The sequence below is a fragment of the Callithrix jacchus genome, chromosome 10 (assembly GCF_049354715.1).
Source record: "Callithrix jacchus isolate 240 chromosome 10, calJac240_pri, whole genome shotgun sequence".
Classification (NCBI taxonomy): Eukaryota; Metazoa; Chordata; class Mammalia; order Primates; family Cebidae; genus Callithrix; species Callithrix jacchus.
The window spans coordinates 18,018,134-18,042,966 of record NC_133511.1 but is presented as its reverse complement, the minus strand read 5'-3'; the positions used below and the strand labels follow the sequence as shown (position 1 = coordinate 18,042,966).

Sequence of the window (24,833 nt, the reverse complement as noted above, 5' to 3'; positions counted from 1 at the left end):
TTTTTTTTTTTTTTTTTTTTGAGACAGAGTCTTGCTCTGTCACCCGGGCTTGAGTGCAGTGGCATCCAGGATCGAGTGTAGTGGCATGATATCAGCTCACTGCAACCTCTGCCTCCCGGGCTAAAGCCATTCTACCACCTCAGCTTCCACGACACTCAGCTAACATTTGTATTTTCAGTAGAAACAGGGTTTCACCATGTTGGCCAGGCTGCTCTCAAACTCCTGGCCTCAAGTGATCCACCAGCCTTGGCCTCCCAAAGTGCTGGGATTACAGGTGTGAGCCACCCTCATACCTGTAAAATTTAAAAATTTTAACTTTTTTTTAAAGATGGGGTTTCGGGGAGGGATAGCCTGGGGAGAAATGCCAAATGTGGATGAAGGGGAGAAGAAAAGCAAAGCACACTGCCATGTGTGTACCTACGCAACTGTCTTGCATGCTCTGCTCATGTACCCCAAAACCTATAATCCAATAAAAAATTAAAAAAAAAAAAAAAAAAAAAAAAAAAAGACGGGGTTTCACCATGTTGGTCAGGCTGGTCTTGAACTCCTCTCCTCAGGTGATCCACCTGCCTTGGCCTCCAAAGTGCTTGGATTATAAGTGTGAGCCACCATGCCCAGCCGGCCTCTATTTCTTAATAAACCTTATCTCAACACTACTGTTCAGATGATATTTAAATACAAGGGCTTAAAAAATGCTATGCTTCTGTCACCTTTAGAGTTCTCTAAGGCAGAGACACTGTACACTTATGTCAGTGTAAATAACTATTTGTAATTAAAGTGACAGATTCTTACAGCAGTACAAGATGTTAAGGAATAAAGCCTTGTAGACTAACATTTGATTTGGTCAGTTGATTGCTATGCGTGTAAACGCAGATTATGGTTTTCTGACACGTAAGAAGGTTTACGACAGGTGTCAGTTTTTTGGCTTCCCTAGACCACATTAGAAAAATTGCCTTGGCCCATACATAAAATACATCAGGACTAACAATAGCTAATAAGCTAAAAAACAAAAATTGCAAAAAAAAAAAAAAAAACCCCACAAAAAACAAAAAAACCTCATGTTTTAAGAAATTTTATGAATTTGTGTCGGGTCCCATTTTGAGCCATCCTGGCCCACACATGCAGCTAGGACAAGTTTGGTTTATGACATACTTTAAGGGCTAATACATCTTCTCTCTAATATTGAGGCCACTTTAAATATAAATTTTCATTGACACTTTGCAAAAGACATACCACCTAGCACAGCATAATCCATATGGTGAATGCTTAACCAAATAGCATGAGGTAGAATTTTTTTTCTTTTGAGACAGAATCTCGATCTGTTGCCCAGGTTGGAGTGCAGTAGTGCAATCTTGGCTCAGTTATGACTGCAGTAGTGTAGTCATAACTCAGTGCAGCCTTGAATTCCTGTGCCCAAGCGATCTGCCTCAGCCTCCTGAGTAGCCAGGACTACAGGCATGTGCCACTACAGTTGGCTAATTAAGAATAATTATTTATTTTTTTGAGATGGAGTTTTGCTCTTGTTGTCCAGGCTGGAGTACAATGTGTGATCTCGGTTCACTACAACCTCTGCCTCCTGGGTTCAAGCGATTTCCTGCCTCAGCCTCCCAAGGAGCTGGATTATAGGCATGAGCCATCACACCCAGCTAATTCTGTGTTTTTAGCAGAGATGGGGTTTCTCCATATTGGTCAGTCTGGTCTTGAACTCCTGACCTCAGGTGATCTGCCCACCTTGGCCTCTCAAAGTGCTGGGATTACAGGCGTGAGCCACCATGCCTGGCAAAAATAATTTTTTGTGGGCCGGGAGTGGTGGCTCACGCCTATAAACCCAGCACTTTGGGAGGCCGAGGTGGGTGGATCACGAGGTCAAGAGATCGAGACCATCCTGGTCAGCAAGGTGAAACCCCCGTCTCTACTAAAAATACAAAAATTAGCTGGGCATGGTGGTGTGCGCCTGTAGTCCCAGCTACTCTGGAGGCTGAGGCAGGAGAATTGCTTGAACCCAGGAGGCGGAGGTTGCGGTGAGCTGAGATTGTGCCATTGCACTCCAGTCTGGGTAACAACAGTGAAACTCTGTCTCAAAAATAATAATAATAATAATAATTTTTTGTAGAGATGAAACAATTTTGTTTTTTTTTTTTGAGACAAGAGTATAGGTCTATTGCCCAAGCTGGAGTGCAGTGGTATGATATCGGCTCACTGCAACCTCCACCTCTCAGGTTGCAGCAATTCTCCTGCCTCAGCCTCCCGAGTAGCTGGGATTACAGACGTGAGCCACCGTGCCTGGCTTGCTATAACTTAATTTTAAATATGGAGAGGCCAAACAAGGTGGCTCTGCCTGTAATCCTAGCACCTTTGGAAGGCTGAGGTGGGTGGACTGCTTGAGCCCGAGAGTTTGGGACTGGCCTGGGCAGCATAGACAGACTCCTTCTCTACAAACAATACAAAAATAAGCCAGGCACGGTGGTGCATGGCCTGTGGTCCCAGCTATGTGGTGGGGCTGAGGTGGGAGGGGTGCTTGAGCCCAGGAAGGTGAGGCTACAGTTAGCTGAGATCATGCCACTACACTCCAGCCTGGTGACAGAGCAATACCCTGTCTCAAAAAATAAATGAATATATAAATAGTGTCTCTTAGTACCCATTTCTACCTAATGCTGCACTAAAAAAAGTTAAGGGGCCGATTAAGCAGCTAATAAGCTACCATTTATTGCTTCATTCCCGTCTTTTCTTTTCTTTCTTTCTTTTTTTTTTTTTTAAAGACGGGGTTTCACCATGTTGGTCAGGCTGGTCTTGAACTCCCGACCTCGGGTGATCTGCCTGCCTTGACCTCCAAAGTGCTTGGATTACAGGCGTGAGCCACTATGCCCGGCCCATTCCTATCTTTTCTACAGTTACCAAGGGGCAGACTGTCCAAAGAATAGGCAGGCTGGGGAAAATTCATGTATACCATGGCTGATACAACAACAGCAACAGGATGTGAGTTAACCCACATGGTGAATATAATGTAAAACCTGAATTGAAAAAAAATAAAAAACAGGTTGGGTATGGTGGCTCATGCCTGTAATCACTACATTTGAGAGGCTGAGGCGGGTGATCACTTGAGGTCAGGAGTTCAAGACCAACTTGGCCAACATGGTGAAACCCTGTCACTACTAAAAATACAAAAATTAGCTGGATATGATGGTGCATGCCTGTAGTCCCATCTATTTGGGAGGCTGAGGCTGGAGAATTGCTTGATCCTGGGAGGCAGAGGTTGAAGTGAGCTGAGATCACGCCACTGCAGTCTAGTCTGGGTGACAGAGCGAGACTGTCTCAAAAAAACACAAAACCCAAAAAAGGCCAGTTGTGGTGGCTCACACCTGTAATCGCAGCACTTTGGGAGGCTGAGGCGGGTGGATCAATTGAACCTAGGAGTTCAAGACCAGCCTGGGCAACAGGGTGAAACCCTGTCCCTACAAAAAATATAACAATTAGTTGGGTGTGTTAGTGCATGCCTGTAGTCCCAGTTACTCAGGAGGCTGAGGTAGGAGGATCACCTGAGCCCAGGCTGGAGTGCAGTGGTGCGATCTCGGCTCACTGCAACCTCTGCTTCCCAGGTTCAAGCAATTCTCTTGCCTTGGCCTCCTGAGTAGCTGGGACTACAGGTGTGTACAACCATGCCCTGCTAATTTTTTGTATTTTAGTAGAGATGGAGTTTTACCATGTTGGCCAGGCTGGTCTCAAACTCCTGACATCAAGTGATCCACCTGCCTCAGCTTCCCAAAGTGTTGGGATTACAGGCCATGAGCCACTGCACCCAGCCAGAAACTATTTTCTTAAGGCAGGAAGAGGTAAGGTTAGAGTTAGCATTTCTCAACAGAATGTTTTGTTTTGCAATGTTTATATCCCTAGCAATTAATTGATACCCAAATGCCTTCCAACATATCAGTAAATCAATAATGTGTGGTATCTACTGGGTGAAAAGTACTGCATTAGGTGCCTGAGAGAAAAGGATAGCAAACTAATATATATCTGTGCTCTTGAGTCTGCTTTTTGGGACTGGCCTACCTGAGCAAATGTCTTGCAATGGTGGATCTATCCACAGTGACTCTGGAAGATGGCAGCACCACAGGGTCACACATCAGTGTGCTCATAATGGGATCCAGGAACTCATCACAGGCATCTGCATAGGTTTCCTCTTCCTGTTGCTGGAGGTCTGCAAGAGACTGAGTATACAACACACGCTAGTTAGAGTGAATTCACGGTGTAGCTGAATTCAGCATGCTCAATGACTACACCTTAATCCCGGTCATCAATAACCCTTACAGTGATAGTGACAAATGTGAGCTTCGCTTTCTCAAAAACAAGTCAAGACAGATAGTCTAGGAACAAATGTAGGATTGAGCCCCAACGTTGCACCTTCAAGTTGGCTCAGCTGCTGGTAGTCATACGGAAATGGGTTTAAATGTTAGGAGGAAAAGAAATATATCACAAACAACATCCATCTGGCAATAGTTCTCTTGTAAATGCCATAATTCAAAAGGGGATGAGGGGGAGAAGCGGAGGTGGAGGAGGGTATTATTTGCATAATTAGAGTCACTCATGCAGGCTGTGTATGAAAAGCAGTTTCTGGTTTTTGATACGAACAGGTACAGGAATTTTAAAGTGGTTTCAACATTTGATGAAGTCCAACTCAATAAAAAAGAAACTCAATGAAGGGAAGACTGACAGCAACAAGGAAGGTTTTCTTTTCTTTTTTTTTTTTTTTTTTGAGACGGAGTTTTGCTGTTGTTACCCAGACTGGAATGCAATGGCACAATCTCGGCTCACCACAACCTCTGCCTTCTGGGGTCAAGCAATTCTCCTGCCTCAGCCTCCCGAGTAGCTGGGACTACAGGCGTGCACCACCATGCCCAGCTAATTTTTGTATTTTTTTTTTTTTTTTTTTTTGAGACGGAGTTTTGCTCGTTACCCAGACTGGAATGCAATGGCACGATCTCGGCTCACCGCAACCTCCACCTCCTGGGATCAGGCAATTCTCCTGCCTCAGACTCCTGAGCAGCTGGGATTACCGGCACGCGCCACCATGCCCAGCTAATTTTTTGTATTTTTAGTAGAGACAGGGTTTCACCTCGTTGACCAAGATGATCTCGATCTCTTGACCTCATGATCCGCCCGCCTTGGCCTCCCAAAGTGCTGGGATTACAGGCTTGAGCCACTGTGCCCGGCCTTAATTTTTGTATTTTTAATAGAGACAGGGTTTCACCTTGTTGACCAGGATGGTCTTGATCTCTTGACCTCGTGATCCACCTGCCTTGGCCTCCCAAAGTGCTGGGATTATAGGCGTGAACCACCGCGCCCAGCCAGGAAGGTTTATTAGACTTCTGTGCCATAATTTTCCTTCTTCTTAACTGCTAATAGAGCTCAATCATACTCTAACCAAAGGGATTTAGTTGAATACAATAGAGTATTTTAATCTTCAAAATGTATGCATATTCCAACAAAAGCCAACTACCAACTACAGAGACAATCAAATTAAAAATTAGTGAATGAAAACTTGAATTTTTTTCTAAAAAAGTTATTCTGTATTAACACCCTACGTCTTCAAATCTATTGGTAACACTACATAAACGTTTTCATAAAAACATCTTACATAAATGTGTACATTCTTCTCTTCTAGTTTTCCAGCTGAAGTTTCTTAACTTTCTTTCTTTTTTTTTTTTTTTGAAAGTCTCACTTTGTTGCATAGGCTGGAGTACAGTGGCACGATCTTGGCTCACTGCAACCTCTACCTTCCAGGTTCAAGCAATTCTCCTGCCTCAGCCTTCTGAGTAGCAGGGATTATAGGTGCACTTCACCATGCCCAGCTAATTTTTGTATTTTTAGTAGGGATGGGTTTTACCATGTTGGCCAGGCTGGTCTTGAACTCCTGACCTCAAGTGATCTGCCTATCTTGGCTTCCCAAAGTGCTGGGATTACAAGCATGAACCACCACACCCAGCCGATTTCTTAAATTTCTATTCTCTTACGTTGAAAAGAATAAAACTAAGAATATTATAGTTCTAGGTGACTGACCAAAAAGAACCATCTGTTTAAATTTTCTCATGGCAATGCTCTTTTTCTCCCTGAAATAGGGTAAAAATCAGCACAGCTGAGGTGACAATCTGATTCTTTTGTGTGGATTTTTAGGAGATGCTATCTTGCCATGGCTGGAGTGCAGTGGCTATAGACAGGCATGACCATAGCACACTGCAGCCTCAAACTCTTGGGATTAAGTGATCCTTCAGCCTTAGCCTCTTAAGTAGGTGGGACTACAGGCTTGAGCCCCCGTGCCTGGCTGACAATGTGGTTCTTAATGAACTTGTCAGCAAATAAATCCTCCTCTTCCTCACCTTGATTCTCTCTGCCAAGTTGCTGAAAGCCACAATCATATTCCCAGGCTTATTTATTTTTTTCAAGACTCGAACTGTCTGTGCAAAGAGAGTTGGGGAATAGGAACGTCCATCCTTGGGCACAGTGGCACAGAAATTCTCTTCATCCCTGGAAGGTCAGCATCAGAAAAAAACTGATCACCAGAGGGTAGGTCAATGGAAGAGACAATAGACAGGATGCAGAACAAGTATTCTCAGCACTCACAAGCCATGAACATTCTTTTGATATAAAAAGACTTCTTTTAACACACACACACACACACACACTTTTTGATATAGACTTTTTTTTTTTTTTTTTTTGAGGCGGAGTCTTGCCCTGTTGCCAGGCTGGAGTGCAATGGCGGGATCTAGGCTCACTGCTACCTCCACTTTCTGGGTTCAAGTGATTTTCCTGCCTCAGCCTCCCAAGTAGCTGGGACTACAGGCATGTGCCACCACACCCAGCTAATTTTTGTATTTTTTAGCAGAGACGGAGTTTCACCATGTTGGCCAGGATGGTCTCGATCTCTTGACCTTGTGGATCACGATCCATCTGCTTCGGCCTCCCAAAGTGCTGGGATTACAGGCAAGTGCCACCGCGCCTGACCTGATATAGAAACTTTCTAGAAGTCTAGCAAGTATCATGTGACCTTAAAAGAATGCTACTTTTCCAAACAGTGGTACAACCAGCAATTTATCTTTGCACAGATCGAAGCAGAATACTGGAAATCGTAATGTCCCACGGGTCACACAAAATCTTATTATTATTATTATTATTTTTTGAGACGGAGTTTCACTCTTGTTACCCAGGCTGGAGTGCAATGGCGTGATCTCGGCTCACTGCAACCTCCACCTCCTGGGTTCAGGCAATTCTCCTGCCTCAGCCTCCCGAGCAGCTGGGATTACAGGCACACGCCACCATGCCCAGCTAATTTTTTGTATTTTTAGTAGAGATGGGGTTTCACCATGTTGACCAGGATGGTCTTGATCTCCCAACCTCATGATCCACCCGCTTCAGCCTCCCAAAGTGCTGGGTTTACAGGTGTGAGCCACCATGCCCAGCCAAATCTTATTTATTTTTTAGAGATGGAGTCTCCCGGTGTTGCCAGGCTGGTCTCAAACTCCTGGCCTTAAGCAATCCTCCCACTTCAGCCTCCAAAGCAGCTTGGACCACAGGCACACCATACCTTGCCCAGATAAAATCTCCTTATTTAAAACTACAGAAGATTCCTTCATCAACCAACTAGGAATGAACCATTTCTTTTCTATTTCCACATAATTATCAACCTGTCATTCTTCTACTGTCAAAATCCTAAATCAAAACATTAGCATCCCCTCTGGCTTGACAAATTCCAACGTCAGGTACCCAAGATTTAAGTAGATAGTGCAGATATCTGATACAAGCTGCTGGGGTTTGAAGTCAAATTCGCTGAAGTCCTTGACTTTTAAGGCACCCATCTTGGGGCCAACCAGGTGTTGCAGGAAGTAGTTCAACATGGAGATGATGCGCTCGGCCAGGAAGGGATGCACAAAGAGTGACTTGATCTCTGGGAAAGAAAACAAAGCCTCTGAAAACTCAATCCATTAGCACTCTTTTCCTTATTATGTATAGGATACTTGGAGGCCTCTGAGGACTACTATTATTTTATTTTTAAAATTGTGGAAGGGACTACTTTTTAAAAAACTAAGTAATTCATTTTCAATGCAGAAAATATAGACAAGCAAAAACCAGAAAAGACAAAAACTACCACCCAGAGATAAACAGTTATCATCTTGCTAATTTAACATTTTGTTCTAGCTTTTCTGTTCATATTTACACACATGCACAGACATTTTTCAAACAAAAATGATATTTTACATATTCTGAAAGTTACTGTTTTCAGTAACTATACTGCAAATACCTTACCATTTTAGTAAGTGTATGTTCCTGTGCTGTCCAACATAGCAGCCACTGGCCACATGTGGCTACTAAAATTAAATAAAAAATTCACTCCTCAGTCACATTGCCACATGTGGCTAGCTAAGTATGGTACTGAACAGCCCAGATTTATAGGACATTTTCACCATCACAGAAAGTTCTATAGAATAGGGTGATTCACATCATCTTTCTAAAAAAATGAGATGGGGTCTCACTCTATTGCCCAGGCTGGTCTCAAACTCTTGGGCTCAAAGTAATCCACTTGCCTCGGCTCCCAAAGTGTTAGGATTATAGGCATGAGCCACTGTGACCAGCTGTTTTGTAACATTTTTTAAAATTTTTTAATTAAAAAAAATTTTTTTTGAGACAGGGTCTTGATGTTGCCCAGGCTAGAGTGCAGTGGCATGATCATGGCTCAAGGTAGTCTCAACCTCCTGAGCTCAAGGGGATCCTTCTGCCTTGTCCTCCCAAAGTGCTGAGATTTAGGTGTGAGCCACTCTACCCAGTCTATTTTACATTTTTTTTTGAGATGGAGTTTCACTCTTTTGCTCAGGCTGGAGTACAATGGTGTGATCTTGGTTCGCCACAACCTCTGCCTCTCGGGTACAAGCGATTCTCCTGCCTCAGCCTCCTGAGTAGCTGGGATTACAGTTATGTGCCACCATGCTCAGCACATAACTGTAAAAATTTTGCATTTTTAGTAGAGACAGGGTTTCTCCATGTTGGTCAAGCTAATCTCGAACACCCGACCTCAGCTGATCTGCCTGCCTCTGTCTCCCAAAGTGCTGGGATTACAGGTGTAAGCTACCATGCCCGGCTTACATCATTTTTAATGGCTGATTTTTCCACTTGTAACTGTACCATAAGTTATTTATGTAATGTCTTTGGTGGACATTTTAACTATTTTCAATTTTTTCCTACACCTTACTTATCAATGAACTTCATTATGGATACATCTTATAGACTCATCGCTTCTCATTTTTTTTTTTGAGATGGAGTCTTGCTCTGTCACCCAGGTAGGAGTGCAGCTGTGTGATCTTGGCTCACTGCAACCTCCACCTCCCAGGTTCAAGCGATTCTCCTGCCTCAGCCCCCCAAGTAGCTGGGACTACAGGTGCCTACCACCATACTCTGCTAATTTTTGTAATTTTATGGGGTTTCACTATGTTGGCCAGGCTGGTCTCACACTTCTGACCTTGTGATCTGCCTGCCTTGGCCTCCCAAAGTGCTGGGATTATAGGCATGAGCCACCAGGCCAGACTATCACTTTTTCTTAACAATTCTGAAAGGAACTGCTATGTCACAGGGCATGAATTCCAAAAATAAAAAAAAAAAAAAATTTATACATGCCAAATTTAAGAAGCCAGATAGTATCATAATGCTATGCTTAGTTGGTACTGATAGTTCTTAATTTTTCAGTTCTAGTCATGATCACAAATGCCCTCAATATATAGTCAAGTTTTTGGCTAGTTTATTCAAATTATGTAAATATCATTCACAGCAGAGCCATATGCTGTCCTACTGAGTATATAGTTCCTTTTTAGTGTAACTTTTTGCTTGTTTGCTTATTTTCAGAACTTCTTTATCACTAAATCCTTTTGAAACTCTCCACTGGAATTTAAAACTCTCAACATGATCTACTGCTGATTAACATGATCAACATTTCTAGCTGCTGATTAATTTTTGGAAACATTCTTTCTGGATGTTTCCATCCTTTGCTCCAACCTGGACTGCTTGCTCTATATAGGCCTGCTGTGTAGTGGTCACAGAAGCGCCTTTTACCATCGTCTTGGGAATCTCCTTTGCATCTCCCCTTGTGTTGAATTCCCCCTTCCTCCTCCTGGGTTTATATTCCCTCAGAAATGTGTCTCAGCTTCAAATGTTGCTGTTGAAAATTCAAAGCCATTTTGATACTTACACTACGGTAACATTAACTGACTTCTCTGGGATATTTTAGGGTCTTCTTTTTACCATGATTTCCTAAAATTTCACAATGTTATACCTCAGTGAGGGTTTTAAAAAATTCTCTGCATAGGGTACTCGGCAAGCCCTTTCAATGTAGAGGCTGTCTTTGAGTCTAGGGGATATTTGGGTATCTTCGATAACTTCCTCTCCTCCATTTTTCTCTTTTGAGACTTCCTAGCTCCATCCTTTATTTTTTTTATCCTTTCTCTTCTAATTTCCATCTCTTTTTCCTTCTAAGTTCATAGAAGATTTCCTTGAATTTATATCTTCTAACCCTTTTACTGAATATTTAATATTTCTGAGGTAAAAATTTCAATATCTAAGAGCTCTTATTCTTTAATCTCTTTCCTTGTCTCTTTGTTCTTGTTTTGTGCCTACTCTATCTTCTCTTATCCCTCTGAGATTATAAAGTTCTTTTTTTTTTTGAGATGGAGTCTAGCTCTGTCGCCCAGGCTGGAGTGCAGTAGTGTGATCTTGGCTCACTACAACCTCTGCCTCCTGGGTTCAAGTGATTCTCCTGCCTCAGCCTCCTGCATAGCTGGGATTACAGATGCCTGCCACCATGCCTGGCTAATTTTTGTATTTTTAGTAGTGACGGGGTTTTGCCATGTTGGCTAGGCTGATCTTGAACTCCTGACCTCAGGTGATCTGTCAGCCTTGGCCTCCCAAAGTGCTGGGATTATAGCCATGAGCCACTGTGCGTGGCTTATAACGTTTTTTAAAAAAGTTTTTACAGGCTAGGCGTGGTGGCTCATGCCTGTAATTCCAGCACTTGGAGAGGCCGAGGTGGGTGGGTCATGAAGTCAAGAGTTCAAGACCAGCCTGGCCAACTTGGTGAAACCCCATCTTTACTAAAAATAAAATAGTAGCTGGGTGTGGTGGCGCACACCTGTAGTCCCAGCTACTTGGGAGGCTGAGGCAGGAGAATCGCTTGTACTTGGCAGGTGGAGGTTGCAGTGAGAGTCAAGATCATGCCATTGCACTCCAGCCTGGGTGATAGAGTGAGACTCTGTCTCAGAAAAAAAAAAAAAAAAAAAAAAAAAAAAAAAGCCAGGCACAGTAGCTCACTCCTGTAATCCCAGCACTTTGGGAGGCCAAGGCAGGCAGATCATGAGGTCAAGAGATCAAAACCATCCTGGCCAACATGGTGAAACCCTGCCTCTACTAAAAATACAAAAATTATCTGGACATGGTGGTGCATACCTATAGTCCCAGCTACTTGGGAGGCTAAGACAGGAGAATCATTTGAACCCGGGACACGGAAGTTGCAGCGAGCCAAGATCACAACACTGCACTCTAGTATGGTGACAGAGCGAGACTCCGTTTCAAAGAAAAAATTTTTTTACTAAGTTTTCACTTACTTATGTTTCACCTTAGAGGATTTCCTCAAATGTTGGATGATTATTGGTTGAGACATTAAAAATGATAATTTCAGTATGTAATCAGTACAAAAATGCACATATTTTACATTTTAACATTAAGTCTTGCAGTGCATATTTTATACTTACAGCACATCTCAATTCAGACTAGCCACATTTTAAATGTGGCAAGTGGCTACTGAATTGGACAGTGGAGTTATAGAGTAGAGATAAATGTCTGTTAGATCCACCACATTTAACTGGGATTCAAGCATATTTCTCAGATTAACGTGTGTGTGTGTGTGTGTGTGTACAGACACACATATTTATATGGCTAACCTGTCCTCAAGAAAGATATCTCACCACCTTATGCTCTGTGGCAGCCGTGTGAGGGTGACCATTTCCTCATTCCCACGTCAACAATGAGCATCATCATTCTTTTTGAAGCTTCTCAAGTGATTCATTTCCCTCTCAGATGTGGAGGATACTGTCACCAGAGTTTAAATTCTTAGTTTCAGCTGGGCTGATCCCTCAAGGAAAGCAGATCTTGGCCATTACTTTTTCAGGGGAAAGCAGTACTTCGGGTCCTTACCTGATGTGAGAAAGGCAAGGGTACCAATTGTTTCATTGGACATGATGTTATGGAAACGTGCCAGCTGTCCAAACATCTGTAGGCCAGCCTCCTTTTCTCGACGGGCTTCTGGAGTCAGACTATCCCATTCGCCTCGGTCCTTCTCAATCTGCTGAATCTTTATCTTGCTCAAATACTTCAGAAACCAGAGGTGGGATATATCAGAGAAGAAAGCGCAGTTGAAGGGACATGACTTTAAGAGGTCCTATTCAAAATCCAGTCAACTAAGCTGGGAAAATGAGGGACCATGTAAGAGATATGAGCCTTTATTTCTCAGCATAGGGCTGAAGCTTAAAAGAACTTTTGGGGAAAAAAGAAATTGTGGCTTCATACAGATTTGTTTCAGCTTGGGTAGATTCACAGGTAATTCCCCTAGAAATAGTATAGCATTGTAAAATAGAAAGAAGGATAAATAGTTTAATATATGAAACCCAGGCCAAGAAATGAAAAACTAAAAAACCCCACAGTACAGTGAAAAACAGAGGAATCCTTCCTGAGAGATGAAAACAAATCCCCCTTCCATTTCCAAATTGCTTACAAAAAAATCAAAACTCTATCAAATATGCAAATGTGTGAATAAACCGTAATTATTTAAAACTCTCTACCTTACATCATCCTTCCTGTTGTAGCAAACAACTTGTTAAAGTTACTGTCTCGGGCCGGGCGCGGTGGCTCAAGCCTGTAATCCCAGCACTTTGGGAGGCCGAGGCAGGTGGATCACGAGGTCAAGAGATCGAGACCATCCTGGTCAACATGATGAAACCCCGTCTCTACTAAAAATACGAAAAATTAGCTGGGCACGGTGGTGCGTGCCTATAATCCCAGCTACTCAGGAGGCTGAGGCTGGAGAATTGCCTGTACCCAGGAGGCAGAGGTTGTGGTGAGTCAAGATTGCGCCATTGCACTCCAGCCTGGGTAACAAGAGCAAAACTTCGTCTCAAAAAAGTTACAGTCTCATGAAAGTACCATATGCTTCATGCTTTGTGTCACACACCTCCTGCTTAACAGGACCTATTCTCATTTTTGAAGAAAACCTATCTTAAATCCTAAAGTGTAGGATTATGAAGAAAGCAGATCAAATCTTTCTCACAAATTAAACACAAGCTACTCAGGGGACTGCTGATCACTACAAGGACTCGTGACTGTCTAAAGGCTACCCCCAGGATTTACCTGCTTCATCTCCCTTTAGGTCCGTGCCCTGGTCCATCCTATACCTAGTTTTTAACGGGAGAAATAAGCAGTTCCACCAGGGAATCTTAAGGAAATAATACACTGAAGGAGCTGAAAGGTGCCCAGCTGCATTTAATACTTTGTGAAACCTTTGTTTCACAATATAGTTAAGGATTTAGGAAGCAGTGGAAAGGTGAGAAGTATTGACAACTTGGAGCCTTTTTTTTTTTTTTTTTAAATTTAAAGGACACTTTAGTGCTAAACTTGGAGCCTTTATATGAAAAAAATAACCCAAATCAGAGATTTTTTTCAAGTAGTGGTGCAAAAATTGGATTTTTTTTTAGAAAGTGGGTTAAAAATCATTGTTGTAGTGAGATATTTTACTGACATGTTGGGATTAAAAGGGTTCAAAGTCGCTGACTAAAAGCAAGCTCCTCTGATTTCTTTCTGTAGTACTGGCCTGATGAATTACTCCTGCCAGTATACTTTAGTTTGGTTTCATCATATGGTATTTTCTTTTTTTTTTTTTAGATAGAGTCTCACTCTGTCACCAGGCTGGAGTGTGCAGTGGCGCAACCTTGGCTCACTGCAACCTTTGCCTTCCGGGTTCAAGCAATTCTCCTGCCTCCCGAGTGGCTGGGGCTACAGGTGCACGCTACCATGCCCAGCTAATTTTTGTATTTTTAGTAGAGATGGGTTTTACCATGTTGGCCAGGATGGTCTCTATCTCTTGACCTCGTGATCCGCCCGCCTTGGCCTCCCAAAGTGCTGGGATTAGAGGTGTGAGCCACTGCGCTCGGCCCATATGGTATTTTCAACTCTGCCAAAATATCCATCTCATGACGCTTCAATGACCCTTGATCCTGCTCTCTGATGGAATGGTCTAGAAAGCTGTGTAATGGCAAGCTTGGTGGTACACTACTAATCACAAATTTTTGGTGTTCAAGTCTGGTACTAGGGGCATAAGGATTGCTCTATTATGATAAAAAGGTAAACTGTATGTACTAATGATGATTTGATGGTATGGGGGAGTTAAATATATATATATATATATATATATATTTGTTTAAAATATAAAAAAATATATTTATATTTTACCTGTATGGCTTCATCCAAAAGGAAGATGGCATCATTCATTAGCAGGTTAAGAAAGCGGAGGAAAAGTGGGGGATTCATGGCTTCTAAATTCTTAGAGGCATAGTCAGCCAAATCCTGTAAGTCCCAGCCCACAAGAAAACCATGTTAGTACTGAATCACAACTCACTGGGGCTTATGTAAAGCAACTGGTTTCACCAAAAACTCTCTCACCTTAATGCTCTCCCGATAGCTATCTGTCCCCCACATGTATCTTAGGATGGGATACATGGGACGGCGGTAATTAAACTTCTGTTCAAATTGATGGGGATCTCCTGGAGTAGGGCAAGAGCAAAATATCAGCAAAGCTGGTGCCATAAGAGAAAGAGGAAGAGCTTATGCCTATGTAGTCATTTGCTTTTGAGTGTGTAAAGGCTACTAACAAAATCTGCCCTGGAGTTTCTGAAGGCCTAGAGTTATAGGCAAGTGTTTATTCATTTCCTTACTGACAAATTAAGATGGAGACAGAGATAAAGGACACCTTACTCTGCAAGAGACAAGTACCAAGCTGTAAAATAAAAGCCAAGGGGTGGCTGGGTGAGGTAGCTCATGCCTGTAATCCCAGCACTTTGGGAGGCCAAGGTGAGTAGATCACGAGGTCAAGAGATCGAGACCATCCTGGGCAACATGGTGAAACCCCGTCTCTACTAAAAATACAAAACTTAGCTGAGTGTGGTGGCATGCACCTGTAGTCCCAGCTACTCGGGAGGCTAAGGCAGGAGAATCCTTTGAACCCAGGAGGCGGAGGTTGCAGTGAGCCAAGATTGGGCCACTGCACTCCAGTCAGGCAACAGAGTGAGGCTCCATCTCAAAAAAGAAAAAGCCAAGGGAGACAAATACATCTATATCCAAACATGAGTACTTCTCAGACTTTAAATGAGGGCTCAGGACTGGCCATTATGGCAGTGAAAGCCATGTGCAGGGCGGGATACTAAGTAATTCCCACATTCTTCACAGACAACTGTGTAGCCAACAGGTTCTTGATTACTCTGAAACCTCAGGTCAGGAGCTAAAAATCTGAAGCTTATATTGCTTTTGAAATACCAAAGGTATTACTAGAGCTCCACAGGCTGGGTCATAATAAAGGAAGAGTGTAGGATTTGGAGGCAAAAGACCTCGGTTTTCATTCTGGCTCTGCTTAATCTAAGTCTCTTAATCTTTTTCAGCTTCCACTTCCTCAGAAATAAAACAGAAATTGTACTCCATTACAAGACTTTGGTTATATGGTCACACGAGATAACTGCAGTGATTTATTATACAATTTCTTATGTATTATAAAGATTTACATGTATTATTTCACTTAATCATCACTTTGACCCATGTTATAGATGAGAAAACTAAGGCTGCCAGGTGAGCGAGTAAAAAAAAAAAAACCAGAACCCAAATATGGAAAGGTGGCCAGTAAAATATTAAATGCCTCCTTAAACATTAGTTGTATTTATCATTGGATGGTAGACATCCCTTTAAAAAAGGTCTTCAACAATTTCTTAACATATCTTATTTACTGATTGAGATAGGGTACTGTTTAAACAAACACAGGGGCTCAGGGTTAGAAAGGGAATATTGACTGCTGTGTTTTTTTTTTTTTTCCTGAGACAATTTCTTGCTCTGTCATCCAGGCTGAAGTGCAGTGGTGCAATCTCAGTTCACTGCCACCTCTGCCTCCCGAATTCAAGTGATTCTCATGCCTCTGCCTCCTGAGTGGCTGGAATTAACAGGTGCTCGCCACCATGCCTGGCTAATTTTTGTATTTTGCAGAGATGGGGTTTCACCATGTTGGCCAGGCTGGTCTTGGAACTCCTGAGCTCAAGTGATCCGCCTACTTTGGCCTCCCAAAGTGCTGGGATTACAAGCATGAGCCTGTTGGTATTCTTAATCCAACAGTTAACTGTTGGAGAGTTAGACAGTCTGGTTAAGATAAAAGAATCTCTCAACTAGCACTCTGTCTCTTTATCCACTATTCTGTAATTTTAAAGCAGAGAAAAATAAGACGCAAGTTTTAATCAAATAGCCTAATCTGAGTCTGATTTGAAAAAGCAACATAATAAGGGTGTTGAATATGTAGATTTCTTTAGGTGACACAGACCTGGTTCTACCACTTGATAGTTTGTTAAAACATGGACAAATAATTTGATCTTTTGGGCCGTTGTATCTTCATATGTAAAACAGGGATTAAAAAAAAAAAAACAGGGACAGTAGAGTGAAACTTTTCAGATGGTAACAATGGAATATTAAAAAAAAGCACTTATCATCAAGCCTGGCACACAGTAGGTATTCAATAAATAATGGCTTGACATTTCTTTGATACCCAAATACAGATCAAACTATGAAACTCCACTGGTATCAGCTTCTCAGTTCTGGGCTTGGCTTCGTGACTGCTTTACCTGTGAATTCAATGTCCACAAAAACCTTGATTAGAGCCTCTGCAAGTTGGGGTGCGTATTGAAAGTTGCAGAACACACGTTTCCGGTGGAATACACTGGATACCAAGGGATTTGGGGTCTGATCCAGGTGGGGCATCACTGCTTCCAACACCTCTGCTAGTTTGGCCCGCAGGTGGGGATTCTTCATTCTGCAAATGGGCAAAAAGGAAGATGAGCAGATAAGCCTGACTCAAATTTATGACTCTGTTCTCTCCACATAAGAATCAAAATCCACCTTAAACCATCATTATAGGAAAAATAAAGGATCCACTTCTGCAGTTTTAAGTTTGTCAGTTTCTTGGTGGGGGTGATGCAGGGTACATCATTTTACTCTTGAGTTGACAGCTTACCAAGTATGAGAGTGAGCACTTACGTTTCTATTGAATGCTGAGCCATTGTTTACTTCTCTGTAATAATGCATTATTTACTGCTTACTATTCTCTGACAGTTTCATGTGGGATAAACTTGCCTTTTCAAGCTTTCTGAGGGTAAAGACTAGGATATAATTATGCTACATTACCCATGACGTATACAGTGTATGCATAATACTTGTTGACTCATGACTTCTCATTAGGTATGCTCAGCTCTCTGAAGAATTGGCTTCTCTCTACTTATTACTGAGTATACAGCTCAGGGAATTGTGGGTCATTCTCTTCACTCTGCAGGAAATCTTCACTTTTGTACACAGAGTTTCCATTTCCTTTAGCCTATGCATCAAAAAAAATCAGGGAAGCAATTCTACAAGTCACAGAATCTTCCTTTGGAAAAGAAGACTAGAACTATGAGTGAGAAAACTTGAAATGAGAAACAACATTGATTTAAGTTTACTGCTCATCCAACTCAGAATAGCAAGAACAAGCTTTATCATCATGTAATTATTAGAAGATCATTAGCACCTGGCTGCCACTGGTAAGTTTTTGGCATTATGTTAACTACTTTAACCAGGGACTAGCAGTGGAATTCCCATCAGATACCTTATATGCAGGATTAAATTTTCTGGCTACCTACAGGTAGCCAGATGGTCAGGTGCTTCATTAATTTTAACGTAATTTCTGAAGGCAATCCCTTATGATTCAGGCTTGTTTCTTGGTTTAGAAGTCTTCTGAATGTTTTACAGCAAGCAGTGACAGAACCAAGCTTTCAGCACTTCACCTTTCTATGCTTCCAGTGAAAATAGTGATAAAATGAAGGACATGCTCCAGGGAATCTGCTGATGTCTCCAAAATGTCATCGGCAAAGCGGCGGAGAAAAATGAGAAAATCACCCAGGTTATCTGCAAAAAATTCTGAAAAAGAAAATATTCACTGGAATTAGCCAAACATCTGTATATCTGTACTAATAAACAACATTTAAATTCCTCCCTTTCATCCTACTTAATGAAGGTTAAAAAAACCTAAATGTTTTGTTGGTACTAGAGATGGTGGTAAGTCAATAAACGTAAAATCTCCTTTAAGTCAATTTAAATTTTTATTCAAGTAAATATATGGACAGTAATGAAACAAACTGTTAACACATCAGTATACTATATATACACTTTTACACTCAAGGTTAACCATGGTTTAAACCCTTCAGATGTGTGAGGACTCCCTAGTAAAGATTAATATGTTAGATGATGGCAGTAGCCAGCCTCCAGGATGGTCCTCCAGTGAACACTGCCTTTTGGTATTCATGACCTTGGGCAGTCCCTTCCTATATTCACTCTTTCAGAGTAGAAGATAAACTCTGAGGCATACAGCAGATGTGATGATATGTCATTTCCAAGATTAGGGTATAAAAGCTTACAGTCTCCATTTTGGTCACTTGCTCTGGGGGAAGCCAGCTGCCATATTGTGGTAGTATTTAGAAGACATATACATGGCCGAGAAGAGGCTGCTGGCCAATAGCACAAGCAACTGAAGCCTGTTGACAACCACATGACTGGGCTTGTAAGTGGATCCTCCAGCCCTAGTAGAGTCCTCAGATTCCTAAGGCCCTGATTGACAGCTTGGCTATGTAACTTCCTGAGGAACTCTGAGTCAGAACCATGCAGCTGAGTGAGCTGTTCGTAGTTGTTGTTATTTTGTTATTTTTTTATGAGATAAAGTCCTGCTCTGTACCCAGGCTGGAGTGCAGTGGTGCAATTATGGCTCGCTGTGGCCTCAACTTCATAGGCTCAAGTGATTCTCTCACTTCAGCCTCCTGAGTAGCTGGAACTATAGGTATGCACTACCATGCCTAGCTAAATTTTAATTTTTTTTAGAGATAAGGTCTCCCTATGTTGCCCAGGCCTATCTTGAACTCCTAGGCTCAAGTAATCATCCTATCTTGGCCTCCCAAAGTGCTGGGATTACAGGTGTGCACCGCCATACACGGTCTGTAGTTTTAAGCTGCTATGTTTTGCGGTAATCTGTTACACAGCATGATAGGACCAATACAATGGTTAAGAACACATAACCTGATTAGACTGACAACACCTGCCCCACCTCTCACTGACTGAGACACACTCTCTCTATCCCTCTTTCTTTTTCCCTTCTGAGCTAACCAACAGGAGCTAATTTTTTTTCCACAAAAAGGACAGGGAAAGTTAGATGAATGTGTAAATTGAACAAATATTAATGACAGAAACTAACAGCTCTGACAACTCTGACTACATTTAATCCTTTGAAGATGATTTTCCGATATGCACAGCAGTGGGGACACAAGGTTGAGGAACAAACTGTTAGTCCCCCACTACTTTGAACAGTAGATACTAAGTTTGAGTTGTTTCTCCAAAAACAACTGAATGATAATGAAGAAAGGGTATTTTGAAGATTAAGCTTCCAAAGTGACCCAGTTAAACTCAGAAGGCTATAAATAGGACATTCCCAAGGGAGAGCCTGCTTACCTGGCACATAAGCCAAAGAGCTGTAGCCATCTGGCAAAGGAAAGGTTAGCTCTATTGGCTGTGAGCCCTCATTGCCTATGGCCAGTTGAACCAGTAGAACAGCCATGGACACCTGCAAGTTTAGGCAGTTTTGTAGCATTTGTGGCTCTGTCATGGCAGTCTTGGTAGAAAGATAGATGGTCATCAGTCGTTCAAACTGCTCACGAAGATTGTCAGCAGCAGGGCTAGAACTTTGCTGAGCATCCCGCCAGGCAACCTGCAGCCGATGCAGATTTTGGTTGATTTTTACCATCTGATCATGCAACCTGCCCCCAAGAAAGCAGAAGAGACTGGGTCAGGAAAAACGGAAAGTCACAAAAACCAAATCCTCAATTATTTAGTCTAGTCTTCTGTTTAAGGATAGTAGGGAGTTGCAGTTGTAACGACACAGAAGGCATTCACAAAAGTTTCTGACAGGACACAGGCAGGGTGCACAGCAATGGGAAAGCATTGCCAAGTATTCAACATAATTGAAGCTAATTGCAAATAGTTAGCAGCCTCCAGTTGAAATGCACTATCCGAAGAAAGGCAGCTTGGGTGAGTAGGATGTAGAATGGACTGTTTATTAGATAAAATAAATAATTATTAGGCAAAGTACAAGAAGCCCAGCAGAATAGTTTTATACCACACAAGGACAACGATCATACTTCAATGCAGTGATCACACTTTGATGGGGTTATATGGATGGTCTTTCTTTGGTTAGTAGAAAACTAAGCTGGTGTAAAGGGACTCTAGATTAGTAATGACCACATATAAACTAGTAGCCACCTGAGATGCAATCTAAGAGCAGCTTCCAGCTCTCTGTTGTTCAATATTAAATTAAATTATTCTTCAGAAAAGGTCAGCCTAATATTCTCTACTGAAAGGAAGACACATAATTCAAAGTTATGAATAATAGTCTAAAATCATCTCCTCTGGCCCTGTAGATAATGTCTTGGGCTACTGAATACTGGGAAACTAGATGATATTCATTTTTTGTTTGAATCTAGGCAGTTGAGCAGGTTAAGCACATGATGAACTTTTATCTACTGTCTCATTTAAAATGTCTATGATGGGGATTTCTCTCTAAAGATATATTTTCATTCTTCCAGCAATGTGTTGACTGAATAGTTTTGAAAAATGCTCTGCATCTATTCAGGCATCTTGAGAGGGCATTCACATTGCTATTCTTAGCGTTCCTTTCTATGACTGAGCTGCTGTTTTCTTCCTCTAATTATACTTGTCATAATCAGCTATATCAGATGAAAAATAATTACAGAATAATGGATAGCCAGAACAAGAACTGTTTTTGGAAGTCATACGTTCTGGGTGTAAAGTCTTCATATTTCTAGAATCTTCTTTACTATGCACAGCTCTTCCATGGTCCTATTAATCTCATCAGATTTCCTTATAAATATTTCCTTAATTTTTGCCATTTTTGTCTCTCTGTAGAGTAGAACTTGGTCTTTTATCACCAGGAGTAGTAATGAAATAGGTGTTTTTTTTTTTTTGAGACAGGGTTTCACTATGTTGCCCAGGCTAGAGTGCAGTGGTGCAGTCTCGGCTCACTGCAGTCTCAATCTCCCAGGCTCAAGAGATCCTCCCACCTCAGCCTCCTAAGTAGCTGGGACTACAGGTACATGCCACCATGCCCAGCTAATTTTTATATATTTTGTAGAGATGGGGTTTTGCCAGGTTGCCCAGGCTGGTCTCAAACTCCTGGGCTCAAGTGATCTGCCTGCCTTTGGCCTCCCAAAGTGCTAAGGATTACAGGCATGAGCCACCACACCTGGCCAGTAACGAAAATTTAAGAGCAGAAAGTGCAATATAAAATGAAAACAATTCCACTTTCCCAGATCATAATAGAAAAACAGTGATTTAAAAATTTGCAAATGTAGAGAAAAATTCGAGTACATCTTTAAGTCTGTAAGTACACAAGGTTGTAGTTCTGTGGGAACTTCAGCTCCTGCACAGCTGGGATCAAACAGGTCAAAAGTTAAAAACAGGCCAGGCACAGTGGCTTATGCCTGTAATCCCAGCACTTTGAGAGGCCAAGGTAGGGGGATCACTTGAGCCCAAGAGTTTGAGACTAGCCTGGTAACATGGCAAAACTTGTCTCTACTAAAAAAATACAAAATCAGCCAGGCCTGGTGGTATATGCCTTGGATCCCAGCTACTAAGGAGGCTGAGGCAGGAGAACTGCTTAAACCCAGGAGGCAGAGGTTGCAGTGAGCTGAAAATATGCCACTACACTCCAGCCTGGGTGACAAGAGTTCAACACCAACAGTTAAAAACAAATGTAAGGAATCTGTACAAAGCTGATTCATGAAACACAAATTCATACAATGCCCTTTTCCTACCAGATTCTAATGTAGTAAGCCTTTAGAATAAGCTCAGGTTATATCTCTAAGACTCTCTCTCTCTCTCTCTTTTTTTTTTAAGAGACAGATTATCACTATGTCACCCAGGATGGAGTACAGTTGTACAATCATAGCTCACTGCGTCCTCCAAATCCTAGGCTCAAGCAATCTTCCTACCTCAGCTCCAGAGCAGCTAAGACTACAAGCACATGCCACCATGCCTGGCTAATTTTTTTTTTTTTTTTGGTAGAGATGGGGGGATCTCACTTTCTTGCCCAGGTTGGTCTTAAACTTCTGGCCTCTAGCAATCCTCCTGCTTTGGCCTCCCAAAATGCTGGGAGTACAGATGGGAGCTACAGTGCCTGGCCAAAGAATCACTTGCAACCTTCCCGGTATCAACACAACTAAATTGTTTCTTCCTAATGACACTAGGGGAGTTACCTGTGAAATCCCAAGTACAAGGTGTACTCTGTCAGGGCAAGGTTCTCAGTTACAAGGTTGTAGTTCTGTGGGAACTTCGGCTCCTGCACAGCTGGGATCAAACAGGTTTCTTTGTCCAAACCTCAAAGAAGTTTAAAAAAAAAAAAGGTAAATGCCTTGCCACAGACATCTATCTTGGTCTCCAGCCTCCTCTTATACTCGTTCAACTTCCATACTGTAATCAGTGATATCTTCTTAAAAACAAATCTTGTCAAATTACTTCCTTGTCTACACACACTTTTGGCTTTTGTCTACAGAAATACAGTTAAATCTTTTTCACTTGACCACAAAATCACCAAAAATTAAAAGGAGTAATATTATAGATTGTTTCAAGCGACAGGCAATATATCATTTGTATTTTGGGCTTTAAAAAATTTTTATTATTTGCTTTTGAGCAGTTACCATGTTTATAATTAGAATGATAAAACTGGAATGAAATATACCAAAATTAAGAGTGATTCACCTGCAGTGGTAGGATTATGAATCATTTTTCTTTTCATTTCTCTGTATTGTTTTCTCCAATCCAGCCCCAACTCTCTTCCTCCCTTGACTCATTTCCTCCCCTACACCATCTACCTTTGGCCTAGCCACAACGAGCCTCTCACTATTCCTTAGTCAAGATTTTCCATAGCTTTGTACCTTTATACTTGTTTTTCTCTTGGTTTAAAGGGACTCTCTTGCTTCTTTGGCTGGTAAATCCTAACTTGTTTCTTAAGACTCAGCTATGAAGACCTCCAACTTCTGCAGAATTGATTATTTACTCCCTTCTCTGTGTTCTCACAGCGTAGCCCTATACTATAATTATCTGTTAATACATCTGCCTTCTGGAGCCCGAGTTCAAAAAGGTTCAGGACTGTACTTTATTCATTTGTATAAGTATGAATGAATGAATTTGCAAGGCTACCAAATCCAGAGAGATGGTCTCACTAAAGTACAACATTTAAAAGCTACCAGCTGTTTTTTTTCCCCCTCAAAAATTGGTCTTTAAAAAATTCTGGCTGGGTGAGGTGGCTCATGCCTGTAATCCCAGCACTTTGGGAGGCCAAGGTGGGTAGATCATGAGGTCAAGAGAAGGAGACCATCCTGGCCAGCATGGTAAAACCTCATTTCTACTAAAAATACAAAAAATTAGCTGGGATGGCCGGGCGCGGTGGCTCACGTCTATAATCCCAGCACTTTGGGAGGCTGAGGCGAGTGGATCACAAGGTCAAGAGATCAAGACCATCCTGGTCAACATGGTGAAACCCCGTCTCTACTAAAAATACAAAAATTAGCTGGGCATGGTGGTGCGCACCTGTAGTCCCAGCTACTTGTGAGGCTGAAGCAGGAGAATTGCTTGAACCCAGGAGGCAGAGGTTGTGGTGAGCTGAGATCGCGCCATTGCACTCCAGCCTGGGTAACAAGAGTGAAACTCCATCTCAAAAAAAAAAAAAAAAAAAAAAAATTAGCTGGGCATGGTGGGACATGCCTGTAGGTCCCAGCTACTTGGGAAGCTGAGGCAGGAGAATCGCTTGAACCTGGGAGGTGGAGGTTGCAGTGAGCCGAGATTGCACCACTGCACTCCAGTTTGGCAACAGAGTGAGATTCTGTCTCAAAAAAAAAAAAATTCTAAATAGCTCTTTGTTCTGCCTCATCTGTTTTTGAGAAAGGCACTCTGTGAAAAAGGATAAGGGAGTGAATGATAACGGAGTGAATGCTTTACATGTTTTACACACACACACACACACACACACACACACACACGGTTTGAGAAGCCTGGTTCTCCCCTACCTCTCATGTGTACATTTTTAATTTTTCTTTCTTCATCATTCAACTCCTTCAGGGCACAGTATGTGGGATTAAAGGTGAGGAGCCGAGAGGATTTGGGTTTGCAAAATGGCTGGCATAGCTTCAGGAGAGCAGCACCCAGATTCAGAAAGAAGGCATCCGAGGCATACATTTGGAAAAAGATTTCTGGCATTTGATTGGCCCAAATCTTGGTGCGGCCTGCATTTGCATGCAAACAGTTTCCAAGCCAGGACAAGATACAGTGTTTGGTTTCTGGAGAGAGCTGGAGTAAGTTCTTCAGCATCTGGTAGATCTTTTCGTGGAACTGAGCCATGAACTGTTCAACCAGAAAACACA

At 42.1% G+C, this 24,833-nt stretch overlaps 1 protein-coding gene across 1 annotated transcript in view; it reads right to left on the bottom strand.

Annotated features, from left to right (window-relative positions):
- Positions 1-24,833, bottom strand: part of UBE4A (ubiquitination factor E4A) — a 45,564-nt gene that overhangs the window by 3,746 nt on the left and 16,985 nt on the right. The window contains exons 9-19 of the mRNA XM_002754485.7: positions 24,480-24,813; positions 22,671-22,791; positions 19,852-20,156; positions 18,141-18,273; positions 16,950-17,137; positions 14,740-14,840; positions 14,530-14,643; positions 12,223-12,397; positions 7,756-7,936; positions 6,372-6,519; positions 4,048-4,205 (exon numbers count right to left, since the gene is read on the bottom strand). Coding sequence (XP_002754531.1) covers positions 4,048-4,205; positions 6,372-6,519; positions 7,756-7,936; positions 12,223-12,397; positions 14,530-14,643; positions 14,740-14,840; positions 16,950-17,137; positions 18,141-18,273; positions 19,852-20,156; positions 22,671-22,791; positions 24,480-24,813 — 1,958 coding nt within the window. The remainder of the gene's footprint in view (positions 1-4,047; positions 4,206-6,371; positions 6,520-7,755; positions 7,937-12,222; positions 12,398-14,529; positions 14,644-14,739; positions 14,841-16,949; positions 17,138-18,140; positions 18,274-19,851; positions 20,157-22,670; positions 22,792-24,479; positions 24,814-24,833) is intronic.